General features: G+C 39.0%; 2 protein-coding genes across 6 annotated transcripts in view; one reads left to right on the top strand and one right to left on the bottom strand.

Annotated features, from left to right (window-relative positions):
• Positions 1 to 6,320: 6,320 nt before the first annotated feature.
• Positions 6,321 to 11,437, bottom strand: LOC126149268 (uncharacterized). Its single transcript, XM_049915805.1, has 2 exons — positions 10,864 to 11,437; positions 6,321 to 6,834 (listed from the first exon to the last, which is right to left on the bottom strand). The coding sequence occupies exons 1-2, from the start codon at positions 10,870 to 10,872 to the stop codon at positions 6,517 to 6,519; spliced, it is 327 nt and encodes a 108-aa protein (XP_049771762.1). The 5' UTR covers positions 10,873 to 11,437; the 3' UTR covers positions 6,321 to 6,516.
• A 384-nt stretch (positions 11,438 to 11,821) lies between these two features.
• Positions 11,822 to 18,592, top strand: part of LOC126163007 (Fanconi anemia group A protein-like) — a 250,025-nt gene continuing 243,254 nt past the window's right edge. For 3 of the 5 annotated variants that reach the window (XM_049919870.1, XM_049919866.1, XM_049919865.1), the window contains exons 1-2: positions 11,822 to 11,996; positions 13,554 to 13,617. In XM_049919870.1, the coding sequence (XP_049775827.1) occupies positions 11,955 to 11,996; positions 13,554 to 13,617 (106 nt within the window). In that variant the 5' untranslated portion in view covers positions 11,822 to 11,954. Of the gene's footprint in view, positions 12,013 to 13,553; positions 13,618 to 18,592 lie in introns of all 5 variants that reach the window. The other 2 variants (XM_049919869.1, XM_049919867.1) reach the window with 2 other exon arrangements.

Here is an 18,592-nt window from a genome sequence, read left to right as displayed (position 1 = left end):
AAAGATGATGATGATGAAATGATGAGGACAGCACAAACACCCAGTCCCCAGGCACAGAAAATCCCCAACCCGGCCGGGAATCGAACCTGAGCCCCCATGATCCAGAGGCAGCAACGCTAGCCACTAGACCACAAGCTGCGGATGCACGTCAGAGTGACATCACTGGGAAATATCACTGCGTTGAACCGTGGAGATATAAATATGGTGGACCGAATGTTTTCTGCTATTTAACGCCCCCACAAACAATCAAACATTTTGTCAGACTTAACTATGCTTACAAATATTTGACTGTGTATGGTGCAACTTGATGTATTTGCCAAGCATAGTTCGTGTTTGAGAGAAATTTTGATTGACAGAAAGTTTGACAAGATGGCGGACATTGTTTGTGTTGACGTTTTGTCACATATGTTTAGTGAAAAATTGTTTTATTATCCTTTATCTCACCTTGTCGTGAGTTTCCACTTCTATGAAAACTATGATCAATTATAGAAACAAAACAGCACTGACATTTACCAAAATGGTATAGGTACCACATCTTTCACAGCCATATGTTACACATAAAGAGGTTATGAAAAAGACAATATTTTACACATACAATGACATACAAGCTGAGTGGAATGAATAAAAGAAATCAAAGTCTCCAGTTCTTCCACGTATGGTGTGGGTTATATGATATTGCATTGCGATATTTTAATGACTGTTATTAGAGGATCAAGTATGAGACAATAAATGTTTGCATACTTGTGTCTGCTTTTTCTATGTGAGGGTGAAGTAACACTAAACAAGTTATTAAATGCTTTACTTTCCATCTGCAGAAGGTTGACGCAATCATCAGGTTCTGAGTGAAACATTTCCATTCACAGGTTTCCAGTTGCATATTTCTCATTTTAAATCATTTCCTGGACCAGCATCTTGTTTTCTTCTTCTTTAAACGAAGTGCCATAGGCAGTGTTAAAAATGCTTTAGTGGCATTTGTAGCCATTCCCACTAGTGCAAAAATACAGCATACATCTGCCTCAAAAGTAAGGTTAAATTGACGACCTTTTAACTTTGAGAAACTGAAAGACCAAGGCAATTTTGAAAAATTAGAGAATGCATATTGTGAAATCACGATGCAAGGACAAGAAATGGAATGCACAGAAGGAAGATGGATCATTTTAAAAATAGGATCAAAAAGGCAGCTAAGGAAATGCTTGTAGCCAAGGAGAGGAAAAAAGTAAAGCAAGAATGGGTAATACCAGATATGATGACCAAGATGGATGACTGCAGGAAATGGAAAACTGTAAACACAGAAGAAGGGAAGCACAACTACAGGAGGTAAAATAATGAATTAAGAAGGGAGAAAGAAAAAGCAAAGGAGAAATGGCTGACAGAAAAGTATGACAAGGTAGAGAAATTAGAGAAAGAAGGAAAATATGATTTGATGCACAAAGAAGCAATGGATTTGACATTCAGGGAAAAAAACAACAACGGACTAAAGGAAGTAGAGGCAGCAGACGGTAAAATGGTGAGTGAACACCAAGAAATAATGAAAAGATATGAAGAATATATACTTTAGAATGGCTATATGCCGCAGACAGCCGACCAAGTGAAGAAGAGCGTGGGATAGAAGAAGAAGATAAGGTTGCAGATGAAGTCAAAGGAAATGCAATACTAACTATTGATATTAAAGCATCTATGAAAGAGATGAAAAATGGAAAGGCAATGGGAATTGATGAGATTCCTGCAGAACTGTTAATGTCATTGGAGAAAGAAGGGAAACCAGAGTTGACTGAATTGTGTAATCAAATATACATGACAGGGCAATGGCCAAAGGACTTTACATAAAGTATCTTAATACCTGTAGAAAAGAAACAGAACAGAAAAGTGTGAGGAACATAGATTAATGAGCCTGATATAGCATGCAGCCAAAGTCTTGCTATGGATGCTCAACAGAAATCTATATGCAAAGTTGAATTGCATTATAGGAGATGAACAATTTGGTTTCAGGCAAGGAGTGGGAACTAGAGGTGCCATGGGGCTACTTAGGGGAGAGGTACATGGAGAAGGAAAGGAAGGTGTATGTTGTGTTCATTGATATTGAGAAGGCTTTTCACTGTATCAGATGGGACAAACTGATGGAAATCCTAAGGAAACATGGAGTTGTCTGAGGGGACAGACAGCTAATTAGAAATTTATATTTGAACCAGAGAGAAAGAATAAGAACAGGAGGTGTGATGAGTGAAGAAATTGAACTGGCGAGAAGATCATCTAAACACAAAATTAGAGGAATATAGAATGAAGATTAACAAGAAGAAAACGAAAAGCATGGTAATAGGAGGAAAGGAGAGAAAATGCCGTATGAAAATAGGGGGAGATGCAACAGAGCAAGTGAATAACTTCAGTTACTTGGTAAGTGTAATAATGGATAATATGTATTGCTCAACAGAAATTAGGAAAAGAATTTCAATGGCAAAAGTAGGATTCAAGAGGAAACAGGAATTACTTTGCAGGCCACTGAACAAAGATCCAAGGAAAAGACTTGCCAAGTGTTACATCTGGAGCATTGCACTGTATGGTGCAGAGACCTGGACATTGAGGAAGGTAGATGAAACTACTTAAACCTAACTAACCTAAGGACATCACACACATCCATGCCCAAGGCAGGATTTGAACCTGCGGCTGTAGCAGTTGCGCGGTTCTGGACTGAACCGCCTAGAACTGCTTGGCCACTGTGGCCGGCAGAAAAATGGAAAAAATGAAATGGGAAGACAGAGTAAGGAATGAAGAAGTATTAAGAAGATTTGGAGCAGAAAGAAACATGCTGAAAGTCATTAGAAAGAGAAAACGGAACTGGATTGGACATTGTTTGAGGAGGGACTGTTTATTGAAGGAAGGAGTAAAAGGAATAGTGGAGGGAAAAAATGGGAAGAGGAAAAATAAGATATCAAATGCTGGACAATATCCAAGGAGACAAATATTCAGAAATGAAAAGACTGGCTATGGACAGACAAAAATGGAAGAGGCTTAACCCATGACAAGACCTGCCATAAGGCAGAATACCTACTACTACTACTACTACTGCTACTAATACTACTTTTAGTATGTGTACAAGCTTGTTTCATACATATGTGGCTAGACAAGAGCGAATTTGACAGGCAAGTTTGTTCTTTTGAGAGGGACTTAGTAACTTTGAAAAAGTTTCATTGTCCATTAAGTATTAAAATGTTTCATTGTCCATTCGAAAAAAAGTTTATGTAGTCATCGAATTCTGAGAATCACAATTCCTTTAGCATATTTTCATGGGTAAATCTCGCATTTTAAGCCATTCTGTGGACCAGTGTCTTGTTTTCTTCTTCTTCTTTAAACAATGTGCCAGATCAGTGCCAGGACTGCTGTGTCTGTATTTGTGGCCGTACTCACTACGCTCAAACTGCCCATGAACACGAATAATGTCTGCTTTGAACTGAGGTTAAACTGACAAACATTGTTTGAATGTGCATGCATTTGCTTGGAAAATCCGTGGCGATTTTGTCAAATACCTTTTTACAGGGACCTTAAAATGGCAGACATCGGCTTCAAGTTAGGCCGTTATTACACTATCAAATTTCTTTGTCCAATATCTTTGTCAAAGAAATTTGATGGTGTTAATAGGGAACTTTGTCAAATGTCATCAAATATTTGATCAAACCTAGGACCTCACTGTAGATTTGATCAAAGAAGTCGCTTGTCTTCTGTTCACTGTAATGCGATATGTTCCCACGTGGAGCGCTAGCATTGCTGCAGCATTCTGTCATCTGTAGTGTGTTTGTAAACATGGCTGGAAAATACAATTGGTGTATGGCGTCTATCACAAAATTAATAGAGATGTATGAAGTTGATGAGGCGCTTTACAATGTGAGGCACCCTGAATATAAAAATAGATTACGAAGATTGGAGAGCTACAAAAATATTATTAGCCATGACATACGGCCTGGGTGCACGGCTGAGAACATTAAAAAGAAAATTAATGGCCTCCGCACAAGTTACTCCTATGGCCTAAGGCCAGTATTACACTACCAAATTTCTTTGTCAAAGATTTTATCAAAGATATGATCCAATATTCCGTCAAATATATTTGTCAAAGATCTTTGACGTAGCACTAGAAGGGGTATAACACTGTCATCATATTTTTCGCCGAAGTTCAAGATGGCTGACTACTAGTAATTGTTATTAACCGCAGCAGTTGCTTGTACCACAACTGCACTGTGTGCACATGTGGTACAGAAGCAGGGGGAAAAAAGGAAATGTACTTGGGCGAAGACATGGGTTTCACAACGAAACGATAAAAGCATTCAATAATTTTATTTTTATTTATTTATTTATTGTTCTGTGGGACCAAATTACGGGGAAGTCTCCATGGTCATGGGCCAAGTCAATACATGAAATTATAACACGATAGTAGAAACAGATAAAATGAAATACAAGAAACGTATTCAGGCGACAATTCGTAAGTTTAAATAAAGAAATTCAACAATGTAACACTGGAATTTGTTTAATTTTTCAGCTCTTCCAGGAGCTCCTCGACAGAATAGAAGGAGTGAGCCATGAGGAAACTCTTCAGTTTAGACTTAAAAGCGTTTGGGCTACTGCTAAGATTTTTGAGTTCTTGTGGTAGCTTATTGAAAATGGATGCAGCAGAATAGTGCACTCCTTTCTGCACAAGAGTCAAGGAAGTGCATTCCACATGCAGATTTGATTTCTGCCCAGTATTAACTGAGTGACAGCTGCTAACTCTTGGGAATAGGCTAATATTGCTAACAACAAACGAAATTAAAGAAATGTCAGAGTTCCCAGACTATTGAATAGGGGTCGACAAGAAGTTCTCGAACTTACACCACATATAGCTCAAACAGCCCGTTTTTGAGCCAAAAATACCCTTTTTGAATCAGAAGAATTACCCAAAAAATAATACCATATGACATAAGCGTATGAAAATATGCGAAGTAGACTATTTTTGTGTTTCAGGTACTGTTCTAATGGTAAATAAAACAGCGTTTAGTTTCTGAACAAGATCCTGAACATGGGCTTTCCACAACAGCTTACTATCTATCCAAACGCCTAGGAACTTGAACTGTTCCATCTCGCTTATAATATGCCCATTCTGTCATCAAAATATCAGTTCTTGTTGAATTGTGAGTTAGAAACTATAAAAACTGAGTCTTACTGTGATTTAGCATCAAATTATTTTCCACAAGCCACGAACTTATTTCATGAACTACACTATTTGATAATGTTTCAATATTACACACAAGATCCTTCACTACCAAGCTGGTGTCATCAGCAAACAGAAATATTTTTGAATCACCTGTAATACTAAAAGGCATATCATTTATATAAATAAGAAACAGCAGTGGCCCCAGCACCAACCCTTGGGGAACACCCCATTTAACAGTGCCCCATTGGGACTGAACATCACTACCACTCTCAATATCGCGGAGAATTACCTTCTGCTTTCTGTTCTTAAAGTAAGAGGCGAACCAATTGTAAGCTACTCCCCTTACGCCATAATGGTCCAACTTCTGCAGTAATATTTTTGTGGTTAACACAGTCAAAAGCCTTCGTTAAATCAAAGAAAACACCTAGCGCTCGCAACCTTTTATTTAATCCGTCCAAAACCTCACAGAGAAACTAGAATATAGCATTTTCAGTTGTTAAACCATTTCTAAAACCAAACTGTACATTTGACAGCAAATTATGTGAATTTAAATGCTCCAGTAACCTTGTATATACAACCTTCTCGATAACTTTAGCAAACACCGACGGCATAGAAATAGGTCTATAATTGTCAACATTATCCCTGTCTCCATTTTTATAAAGTGGCTTCACTACCGGGTACTTTAATCGGTCAGGAAACCGACCACTCCTAAAGGAAAAGTTACAGATATGGCTAAGTACTGGGCTAACATACATAGAACAATACTTGTTATGTGAGATTATAGTGGAGGAAGTCAAGTCATACATCAATTACTTATGAATGGATGAGCATACATATCAGTATGTGCTCAGTGAAGTGATTCCTCATATCTCAAAGCACAATACTCGCTTAAGAACTGCTATATCTGCAGAAGACAGACTCACTGTAACACTCCAATTCCTTGCTACAGGAGAAAAGTTACTCTACCTTACAGTACAGCACCTGAATTCCACAGTGCTCATTAAGTAAAATAATACCTGAAACGTGTGAAGCAATTTATAAAGCACTAAAGGACCAATGACTGAAGGTAAATAAATGTTCAATACACTTTATATTCATTAAGAATAATTTTTATTTTATTTTATTAACACAGCATGTACCAATTGGTGTCCGAAACTACAAAATGAATAGAGATGTATGAAGCTGGTTAGGTGTTTTACAACATGAGGCATCCTGACTACAAAAATAGATTAAGAAGACTGGAGAGCTAAAAAAACTTCTATACCAGCCTGCTGCAAGGCAACCTGGATATATCCAGAGGCGGACGGTTGTGCTTGTTGAGTTGTCGCATGCAGCAAATCTCATCTGTCCATCAAATATCGCTGCAAACCATGTATTGTGCCCGTTGTAAATTCCTTACCACTCACATTATCCATCTCACGCAGTTCAGCTGTGATGTGGATGGCACGGGCACTGTAGCGGTCTTCTTGGACAGGTTGGGGCAGATTCCTGGCCATATCAGCCACAGCCTTCAATGTCCTGGTGGCCTCCACAATGACGTCTGTTGCAACATCTGTTGTGCCTTTCCTTATTTTTGTGGGAGGCCGCTCTTGATGCTGGAGCTGTGGCTGTGGCTCATTGCATGTGACTGAAGGTTCTTGTTGAGCCTGCATTTCATGCTATAAAATAAGAAATGAAAGCCATTAATTACATACTTACTTGCACATACAAAAATCTTATTTACAGCTACCCACAAGCAGAGAAGAGTGGGAGCGCATTGCAGAGGATTTCGAGAAGAGGTGGAACTGTTATAACACTACAGGAGCAATGGACGGAAAGCATACTCATATTAAATGCCTACAAGCTAGTGGATCTCACTTTTTCAATTACATATCCTTCAACAGTATCATTTTTTTGCCATGGTAGATGCTTCCTACAAATTTTTGTATGTTGATGTAGGGACTAATGGGAGTGTTGGTGATGCTGGAGTGTTTTCAAAAAGCAAACTACGGGAGTATCTCATTGACCGATCTATTCTCAACATTCCTGAAAGCAGGAAGCTTGTGAACACAAAGATTACACCTCCAACGGTTGTATTGGCAGATGATGCTTTTCCTCTGAGTCACAACATTATGAAACCATACCCCTTAAAAGGAATCACAAAGGAAGAAAAGGTTTTCAATTACAGACTGTCACGAGGAAGAAGATTAGCGGAGAGCAGCTTTGGCATTCTTGCAAGTCGCTTCAGGATTTTTCTTACTACCATTAATCTGCCTCCAGAAAATGTTACCACAATTACACTGGCTACCTGCACACTGCATAACTTGTTAACTGAGAGAAGAAAACACTGGTACACTCGTCAGGAAACAGTGTCTGCCATAGCAGGAGACTGCACTTATCTTGAGACACAAAGCACAGAGGACCTACAGCGAATGGAACCAACAGCTTGCCAAGCTGCTTCTGGACATCCAGTACTCAGGAGAGCAGTTAGATAATATAAGAATGTAGGCTTCTTCGGCTGGTGTCATAGTGTTTAAATTCTTCTGGGTATTATGCCACATCATTGCTAAAAACTATCAACAATAATAAAGTAAAACCGACGTTTCGGACGAATTGCAACGGCCTTCCTCAAGGCAAGACTGGTTTTGCATGGGGATAGGTGCTTCTATTTATTGCAAACTATCGATGTCTGACATCACTGTTGTCAAACTTATAATTGGCCCTCTAATATGATTGGCTAGCCATGACGTAAAGGAAGATGGCAGGAAAGAGGCTATTTGTGGATGTCCATGTCGTCAATGATTGGTAGCTGTCCGCCAATCAGCGTTTGGCTTCTGGTCGGCAAGTTTTCCTCCTGATGTGCGCGTAAGTGGACTGGCAGTTGCTCTACTGTTCGTGCAGATACATCCGTGTCCCATGTAGCTTCTGCCCCGCGACAACTCACAGCCCGTTGGACTGGGATGACTGGCAGACAGGATGCCGGGAGTTTGTAGCCATCTTCTCTGTTGATGTTGTCAGGCCGCTTAATAATTTCGATCGTCTCCTGTATTTTGCGTTCTAGCATCCACAATTCTTTCGCCAGTACTAGTGCTTCCTGGAATCTTACAGGTTGTGCACAGTCACAGTGCTGTTCCGCTATCGTCGATTTATTATGTTGTTGTAATCGTACATAGCGTTCGTGTTCTGCTACTCATAAGCTAACAGGTCTCCCTGTTTCTCCTATGTAGGCAGCTCTGCTCTCACATTACAGTTTGTAAACACCTGCAGTGTTAAGATTGTTGACTACATCCTTGGTGGAACCTATCATTTCGTGGATCGTGTGACTGCTTAGAAAAATCAGTTTGAAACTTTGTCACTGGAGGACGTTGCCTAGCCGTTCACTGACGCCTTTTACATATGGTAAGTGTACCAGTGGAAGCTTCTCTTCTTTGCCTTCTTGTCGTGTTCTAGTCCCTTTGGTTTTAGCTACCTTTCTTATGATGTTGTCATCATAGCCATTGGCACAAAACATGTGTTGTAGCTCCTTTAATTCTTCTTTGATATTTTCATCGCTTATCCAGTAGGCTCGGGCAGTTAACGTATGCAGAACAGAATACTTTTGAGCTGGGTGCTGGTGGCTCTCCGCGTGCAGGTACCGATTAGTGTGCGTTGGTTTCCGGTACACTTTGTGTCCCAGTTTACCTTCGGCAGCTCTGTATACTTCCACATCCAGAAAGGGCAACGTACCATTGTTTTCAGTCTCATGTGTGAACTTTATATTTTTGTGCAGGCTATTTAAGTGCTGGAGGAAGTTTCCCAGATAATGAATGTGTCATCCACATATAGTAGCCAACAACTGAGACGTAACGGAGGAGAAGGTAGGGCTGTTTGCTCTAAGGCTTCCATGAAGTTGTCTGCAGCTACAGGGGAGAGCGGGGAACCCATTGCCACTCCATCTAACTGTTAGTAATATTTTCCCCGCCAGGTGAAGTACATAGATGACAGCCATAAGCGCACTAGATCGCAGATATCTGGTGGGATCCGATCCTGTAGAATGTGCATAGTCTCCTCAATGGGTACGTTAGTGAAGAGAGACTTGATGGCAAAAGTGACCATAATGTCTGATGGCTTTATTCGCTGTTCCCTAATCAGATGTATGAAGCAGGAAGACTCATTCATGTAGGAGTCTGTTTGTCCCACAAGATGGCGTAACTTAGGTGCCAGATGTTTCGCAACATAATACGTAGGTGAATCTATTCCATTCACTATGGGCCTCAGCAGATAACCCTCCTTATGGAGCTTAGGTACTCTGTAGATTCTAGGAGGAACAGGCACCTTGGTGATTAGTCTCTTGGCTGTGTCAGGATCAATTCTCGAGGCCTTTCTAAGGGCCTTCGTATTTCTGCCTATCCTCGCCGTCGGGTCACTCCTTAGTACTCTGTAAATGGGATCGCTTACCAGTTTGTTCATCTTCTTTTCATATTCAGAAGTGTCCATCAGAACTGTAGCGTTTCCTTTGTCTGCATGTAGGACCACAATATCGTTGTTATTCCTGAGCTCCTTTATGGACTGTATTTCTTCATGTGTGATATTGGCTCTGGGTGGTTTTGCTGTTTGTAAAATTCTTACAGTTTCCTGCCTTATCTTTTCTCTTTCGACATGTGGTACTTGGTAGACTGACGCCTCCACAGACTGAATGACCGCTTCTGTGGGAATCTTTGTGGACGTAACTGCGAAGTTTAATCCTTTGGACAAAACTGACGTTGCTGCCTCACTGATGGTCTGTGTTGAGATGTTAACCACAGTACGAGTTGTATCCAGACTTAGCTGTGAGTGGTGTTTGTTTCCCATTAGCTCCTCAAATTTTTTTTCTGTTAACTGCTGACCAAGGCCTCCTCCATGCAGGCCTGGTTGTGGGTTATTCGGTCGATGTTATCCCAGTCCTTCATATTTATGGCTGTCAGCTACGTTATCAGTGAACGACTGGGATAAGATCGACGATTACAACAACATAATAAATCGGCGATAGCGGAACACCACTGTGACTGTGGACAACCTATCATGTTCTAGGAAGCCCAAGTACTGGCAAAAGAATCGTGGATGCGAGAACACAAAATACGGGAGGCAATCGAAATTATTAAGTAGCCTGACAACATCAACAGAGAAGATGGCTACAAACTCCCGGTGTCCTGGCTGCCGGCCATCCCAGTCCAACGGGCCGTGAGATGTCGCGGGGTAGAAGCCACATGGGACACGGATGTATCTGCACAAACAGCTGTAGAGCAACTGTCAGTCCACTTCCATGCACACCAGGAGGAAAACTTGCCGACCAGAAGACGAATGCCGATTGGCGGACAGCTACCAATCATTGATGAAATGGACATCACGAATAGCCTCTTTCCTTCCATCTTCTCTTACGTCATGACTAGCCATTCATATTAGAGGACCAATTATAAGTTTTACAACAGTGACGTCAGACATAGATAGTCTGTAATAAATACAAGCACCTATCCCAATGCAAAACCAGTCATGCCCTGAGGAAAGACGTTGCAATTCGGCCTAAACGTCGGTTTTAGTTTATTATTATTTTTAGCAATGATGTGGCATAATACCCAGAAGAATTTTAATCAGTTAAGAGAATACTTTAAGACATTTTACAATGGCGCTGGGAAAGTGACCTGGTGAGATAATCACATTTAGTTATGTAAAATGTAAACAAATGTACATACCTCAAACATTTCTTCGAATGTTGGTGTACCTCGTTCACTTCCACTTTCTGTGCTCTCGATATTAGACACTCTCGTCCGCCTCTGTGGCCTGGTCGAGAAACTTTAGCATGTGGAAGCAGTACACTTGCGGAGTGGACGCCGCCTGTGCACTGGCTCCACTTTTGGTTTTATCCATCTCCAATAATAGCAATGAAAATAATGTAAACTACTTGTAGGTTATGTAAACATTATTGTGTGCTTCAAGTTGCTGCAGTGAACAAATTAATGCTAATCATTTGTATGTCGTGTAAACTTTACTTGCGTTAATAAAAAGGAAGAAATATGCCGATACGTACTTTTGCTTTCTCGTAGGAGTAAATTGTGCGGAGGCCATCAATTTTCTATTTAACGTCGCCAGCCGTGCACCCAGGCCGTATGTCACGGCTAATAATATTTTTGTAGCTCTCCAATCGTCTTAATCTATTTTTATATTCAGGGTGCCTCACATTGTAAAGCGCCTCATCAGCTTCATACATCTCTATTAATTTTGTGGTAGACGCCACACACCAATTGCATTTTCGGACCATGTTTACAAGCACACATGACAGAACGCTGCAGCGATGCTAGCGCTCCACGTGGGAACATATCGCATTTCAGTGAACAAAAGACAAGCGACTTCTTTGATCAAATCTACAGTGAGGCCCAAGATTGGATCAAATATTTGATAACATTTGACAAAGTTCCCTATTACACCATCAAATTTCTTTGACAAAGATATTGGACAAAGAAATTTGATAGTGTAATACCGGCCTTAGTGACGTAATTGTGACTCCCTTCTTATTACCTCCATGGTTTAAAATCACGTAATACCATATAGCAATAGACTGTGGTAATACATTGTCTTCACACATGGATATCTTTGCAGGAGGCGTGCCTCGTTGATGTTCATCTTTGGGATTTTGTAATGTGGCGCTGGCGCTGTGATTTGATATATGGATTGTACGCGCGAAACTCAATTTTATCTGTTGTAGTTATGTTAGAATTTTGTGTATGTCATTGTTATATATTGCGCTTATTATCAAAAACATCGCCTAATATTTTGGGAACCTGTTATGTTACTCTTTTTTGAGAAGTGTACTGTAATTTTTAATTTTGTAAGTGTAATTAAAGGTTAGCAATATAATTTGTCAATTTGGTTATGTTTGTTATAGCCCTATTTTCCTGTGTACACCAGTCATTGTGTGATTGTGTAACGGGAATGGCAACACTTAGAAAAAATAATAATAATCATATTGCAGCACTGTTGGGGATGAATGTTTCATTTCCTTTCAAATTCGTAATTAAAAAATTAGAACACGAGTTTCTGCTCGTAACAATATCGAAGGTAATTCGGCAGTGATGCACGAGTTGATATTTGGACAATTGCTCCGTTTTTCATGCCATTAGGATTTATTCGTAGACCGAAAACACAACCCGGCCTAGCATCGCTTGTACTTTTTTTTTTATAAAAACAATGTGTGTCTACCAAACATCATTCGGTGGTTATCAACCATCCTAGTTTTGAGCGTGGTTGTCTTCGTATGGCACGTAAGAATTATTTAATTAGAGTTTAGAAAGAATCCGGGTGTATGATTGCACAAAATTTGTCCTGTAGCCCTTTCTTTAATTATGACACTTCGGCACAGAACAAATTTGAATGTGACCACAAAGTATTCAATGAATTCTGATAAATCTCGGACAACAGCACCATACAGATAGCACCAAATAATGACGAGCAAAACTGTGCCAATTTTCACTGCTTATTTACTAAATATTCATTGTGATGTGAAGGCGTTAATTGCAGACTTGCGCCAGAGAATGCTTTGGCAGTTTTTTTTAACCAAGCATGAACTAACGTGTTGTCTACATAAAGATCTAGACAACAGAAAATAAGGTGCATGCAAGAAACACTGTCTACATCAACAGTCACTTGTCAAGTAGTCTGACAAATTTTAGTTATGTATCCGCTGTACGTGCAAGGAATAAGGATGTCTAGATGACCAACTGGTGTAGATTTGACTTTGATCTAGAATGTCGTATCTGTAGTACTTATAAATAAAAGAGTCTCACTGCCAGTTCCACTCTGGTGATAATCTCAGCAACTGGTGGCACACAGTTATCTGTCTATCCATTGTCTGGGGCAACATTACATAATATATTACAGAAAGAAACTCGTCAGAGGTATGGCAAATATGGACAACACAAATAAGAGGCTAACAAGGGTCAGAAATTGAAACCAATTAAATACACTCAAAATGCTTGATTAAATACAGTTGTGTTCATAGTCCTTGCGATTATAAAATGGAACTATGCAACTGGTTGTTACATTTCATAGTTGACACTTCAAAAGATTTCTGTGAGGTGCACAATAGTGACTATAGTTTTAAGATTATAATTGTGATTGTCTGCCCATTATTATCATTACTACTATTATTACTGAATTTAACAGAAAATTATTATAACCAATTTAAATATCGCAGTTTGAAATCAACATCAAAATTTTCCAAATTTTTTAACAAAATAACTGTGATATGAGACAAGAATTTGATCACTGGGCATAATACAGCATATTGCAAAGCTTTTTGATGTGAACATTTTTTCCTCTTTTGATTAATTGCCTTATTGCCTTGCAATTGAAATTCGCTTGTTACTTTTAGCCTCTTGTTTTACAGGTATATTTTGTCCATGTATATCAAAACTGTATCTCCATCATGGATAAGTTGATGGACCTATTTGGTGAGTCAGATAAAATGCATACACCTTTTACAATACTTACAACAATTATTGTATTGTGATTGATACCATTTAAGTATTTTTAATGCCACTTAAGTATTTTTATCAGTGATTGTGTAATAAACCTTTTATATTGGTTGAAACTGCGAAACACTGATAATCAAAATGAACTCCTCCTTAACTAGCCAAAGATTTTCTGGACTAATGTCCCTGTGAGAGAAAGAGATGTCTTTAGTATGGATAGGGACAGTGATTGCTGTGGTTGGATGCAAGCTGAGTTGGTGACCGCTCACAGCTCCAAGTGGTACTAGCCTGTGCTACACAGCTTGAAGCCTGTGAGCATCGCTGAGGGGGAGCAGATGTGAAGATCTCACTGGTCCCCTGATCGGTCCACTGCTGTGGCTGCTCTGGTTACTGCCGTCATTGAGGTTCTCCCTCGCCTGTGGTCAAGTGGGAGGTCATTTAAAGGTGTGGCAGGCAGCAAAAAACTTCCCAGGAGGCTGATCTAAAGGTCTCCCTGGTTTTCCTGACAAACAGGTTTCAGGCACTGTCTGTGGCTGACAAAGATCCTGAGCCAGATGCAGTCACTTGTACTGTTTCGGAGGAAGCTGCTCAGCCTGAAAGATCCAGGCATTCACAAAGGATTGCTGGTAGTGGGACCTCCAGTGTTATGCACATAATTGGACCCTTTAGCGATATAGCTGCTATCACTCCCCAATGAAATGTTACAGGCCCTGTGCTGTTCCTAGTATGTATAAATGATTTAGGAGACAATTTAAAATTGTCAATAGATCAAGATCAATTACAAAGTCATTTAGACAAGATATGTGTATGATTTAAAGAGTGGCAATTGACACTAAATAATGAAAAGTGCTAGGTCATCCATATGAGTATGGCGATAAAAGGAATCCATTACATTTTAGTTACACGTTAAATCACACTAATCTAAAGGCCATCAGTTCAACTAAATACCCAATGATTATGATTACGAGCAACTTAAATTGGAATGGTCACATAGATAGTGTTGTGGGTAAACCAAACCAAATACTATGTTTTATTGGCAGAACATTTAGAAGAGGCAACAGTTATGTTGATGAAACTGTCTACACTATGCTTGTCCATCCGCTCTGGGGATAATTTTTGCATGGTATGTGATCCTTGACACATAGGTTTTAGGTGGATGACATACAAAAATTTCAAAGAAAGGTATTATCATGAAACGGGAAAGTATGTCACGGATATGACACCCTAGTTGGGGTGGCAACCATTCAAAGTAAGTCTCTTTCGGAGCACTGGAATCTCTTCATGAAATTTCAATCACAAACTTTCTCCTCTCACTGCAAAAACATTTTGTTGACACCCATCTACATAGGGAGAATAGATCATCATAATAAAATAAGAGAAATCAGAGCTCGCACAGAAAGATTTAAGTATTCATTTTTCCTGCGCATTGTTTTTGAGAGTCTAACAGCAAAAAAACAGTCTGGAGGTGGTTTCAGGAACACACTGCCAGGCACTGAAGGGTATTGCAGAGCTCTCATGTAGATGTAGCAGGTCCATTCTGAGAAGTCTGCTGACTGAATTTTTGTCCCAATATGAAACACAATTTTGATCTTTCAGGGATTGCATTTTGATACAGTAGAGAGATAGAGATTTTACATTTTTGCTATCACTACTGGACATGATCTTAATCAAAGGTAGTAACTTATTTTTCTTTCTTTTTTAATAAACACTTTATTGATGCTTCATTTTGTGTACAAAATAGTTTTCAATCAACAATTTTAATTCCAGATAAAAACTGTTCATAGTACATCATCTTCGCTGTCATCATCATCATCACTATTGTGTGGTTCCAGTTTATCAGATACTGTTCATGAGCCTCTTCCACTTTCTTCTGTCCATGAGCAGTCTGTCATGGAGTATGTCATCCATTGTCCTTCCTCTGGCAGTGAGGTCTTCCTTGTTCATGACCAGCCAATGGGTTCTGGGTCTTTCCTTCGAAGCATTTTCCTTTCACCTCTCTTTCAAAATTGATTCAGGCTGTTCTTGTAGTCCCCAACCACCTTAGGTGCCCATAGTACTGTAGTCTGGCTGTGCTGATTCTGTGTAAAAGAGATGTCTTCATTCCAGCTTTCTTCCTCACCTCCTCATTCCTTAACTTACCTTAAACTTCTGGAAAGTGGATCTGAGGAGTTTCATTTCTGACTGATGGAGCCTCAATGACTCTCTCTTTTTGATGATGCAGGCTTCAATACCGTGGGTCAATATTGGTACGAAGTAGCTACTGAACATCACTAATTTCGCTTTTTCTGGAATCTTGTCATCTAATAAAAAGGTTCTCATTTGCCAATAGAATTCAGTACTCTTTTGCACTCCTGGCTAATCAAATTATTCCTGGAGATTATACTTCCAATGTGTGGAAAATTGTCTGCTCACTCCAGCATACTTGCAGAGCGGCCATCTCTGCTGACTACCATGACCACTGTCTTGGTCTTACTGATGTGGAGGTTGTACTTCTGGAACTTGGATTTCCGTATGTTTAATTTCATCTGAACTTCCTCTTCTGTTTCAACTCAGATTATGATGTCATATTTATTAAATCATCCATAACAGTGGTGAAAATTAGTGGGGACAGTGCACTGCCTTGCTGGACTCCACTCTTGGTATGGAACCATGATGATTGTCCCTCTCCAGTTTGCACATAGCCAGTACAGTCCTGGAATGCCATCTGGATTTTCCTTACCAGTTCTTCATAGTAAAATGAAACAGAAAGTAATTTAAAGGTAATAAATCAGGAAGACACATATTACAAGTAGGAAAATAAACTCAAAAGTTTTCCACATGAGGAAAAGTAATAATTGTCTTCCCTTGTAAGCAGCTAGTTGTTTCAAAGCTATTGGAAGTTCTTCATATACGAATAAAAGGAAAATTTTTGGAGAATGAAAAATAAATTAATCAAAGCAATAAAAGTAAGGAAATTTTTACTTTCTTTTGAAAGTCTGTATCATGAATAGCATCTACCACATTGCTAAAACGTTACACTGATTATACACATTGTTCATGCTTTTGGACTGCAAGTTTTTGTACTACAGTGATTCATACAAAACATCATCCTATTCCTTCCTTGCAAAATACTATTTGTAACATGTCACCAAATTCTTTCCTGTGTTTTTTTGTTGAATTATTTATAGAAATGTCACAATGTAGAATTTGTGATCTTCCACAATGTCCGAATTACGTTTTTGTTTGGTCATTTCCTATCACTCATTGCAGTATTGTAGTCAAGTGGACTTTCATTGCACATGTAGTAATTTTGTAATCACAGTTTAACAAAAGTATATCACAATTTACTTATTTCATCTGTTCTTCACACCAACATCATGAAATCTTCTTTAAATTCTGGAGGTAAGGAGATACCGTTGGTTACTTCATTTATTACATCAGAAAACTTATTGCTGACGATATTTCAAAACCTTTTGCAAAATTCAACTGGTAGTCCATCTGGCCGTGTTGTCTTGTTCAATGTGGAGGTTTTAATGACATCCAGAAGGTTCGCAGTGGAATATGTTGTCATTATCTCTCTGTTGTTTTTCTGTGGTTACAGTGTCAGTACCTTTGAGACATATTTCTGCAAATTGCTCATTGTATTCAACTGTAAAATATAAGTCCTTAAAAACTGGATAATGTCTTTAATTCTTTCTTTCTGTTCCACAAGAATTTCCTTGTTTGCTCCTTCTGTTCTTTGTTTACCATATGAAATAATACAAGGAGGCAGTTTTTTCTTCTACATTTGTTTTGTGACCCGGATTTTATCTTCAAGCTGTTGATCAGTTTTCTCTTTAACTTCATTAAAATTTCTTTCATTTCCTTTATTTGTCTAAAGTGCTGACTAGACTAAACGGGCTGAACATAGAGTTCTCTCAAATAAAAGTAATAGAATTCTGTGATGTTCTTCATAAGTCTGGCTTTTTATTTTCCATATTTAATCATTGTCATCCACAGTTTCTGTTTTGAGAGTGTAGTCCACCATTCGATGTTGGGCTGTATATTGTTCTTGATCCAAGACACTTGTTCCAAATCATTCCTATGGATTCATCTAAAACCCTATTGTCAAGGACACTTACATTCAATTTCCAGTGTCCTCGCTTGGGCACAGAAGGTTTTTTGCTTGGCTAGGTTGATGCTACAACATACTCCACAGTGGTTGAAAAACTGGTTGGATTTGTGTCTATTGAAGACACTTACTGTGTAAGGCACTCTGATACACAAAAAATCAATTCTGCTTGCTGCAAGACTTGTCATGTATCTAAATTTAACTGTTGTAGTGTACAGCACTTCCCAAGTATCTTCTAGATTTATGTTCCTTACAAAGTCACACAATTCTTGCAAAAAATTAAAGTTAGGATTTGCTCTTTTGCTTGTAGTACGCAGTTCCACTACTCTGCAATCAAAAGATTTTCCAGGTTGTCTTTTAAGAGATGGATTGTAAAACAGAGAGATTCTCTACAGGTATGCCGTCATTCACTGAAACTGCAGTCCCACACTCATTTTCAAAAATCGCATATAAAATTGCATTAAAACCTGGAAAAATTAAATCTGTCTATGATTACTTCCTGCAGTAGGCTACATAGGTATCAGCATTGTAGAAGTCTTTCAAGGTACCTAATTTTAGAAAACTCCAAAACCTGTTGTTATTTGTAGTCATTATGTTATACAATTGTGTTGTTCTTTGTAACAGCCTTTCCAGTTAATGTGAAAAAGAAAACTGTTAGACATGAACACTGATTTAACATTAAGTCTTCTTTATATAATAATTTTGACACAGATTTTCCATTGCAGTTTATTACAGTGAATCTGAGTGCAGTACAAGGGGTCACTCACCATCGTTTCCATTCTCAATCACTATTTGAAGTGTGTCATCAGCCATTGTCACATAATGTTCCATATCTTACATTTCAGTTGCCCAGTCCATTTTATC

This window comes from Schistocerca cancellata, chromosome 2, assembly GCF_023864275.1.
Source record: "Schistocerca cancellata isolate TAMUIC-IGC-003103 chromosome 2, iqSchCanc2.1, whole genome shotgun sequence".
Taxonomy (NCBI): Eukaryota; Metazoa; Arthropoda; class Insecta; order Orthoptera; family Acrididae; genus Schistocerca; species Schistocerca cancellata.
Note: the sequence above shows the minus strand (reverse complement) of the source record. Positions and strands in the feature narration are given on the sequence as shown.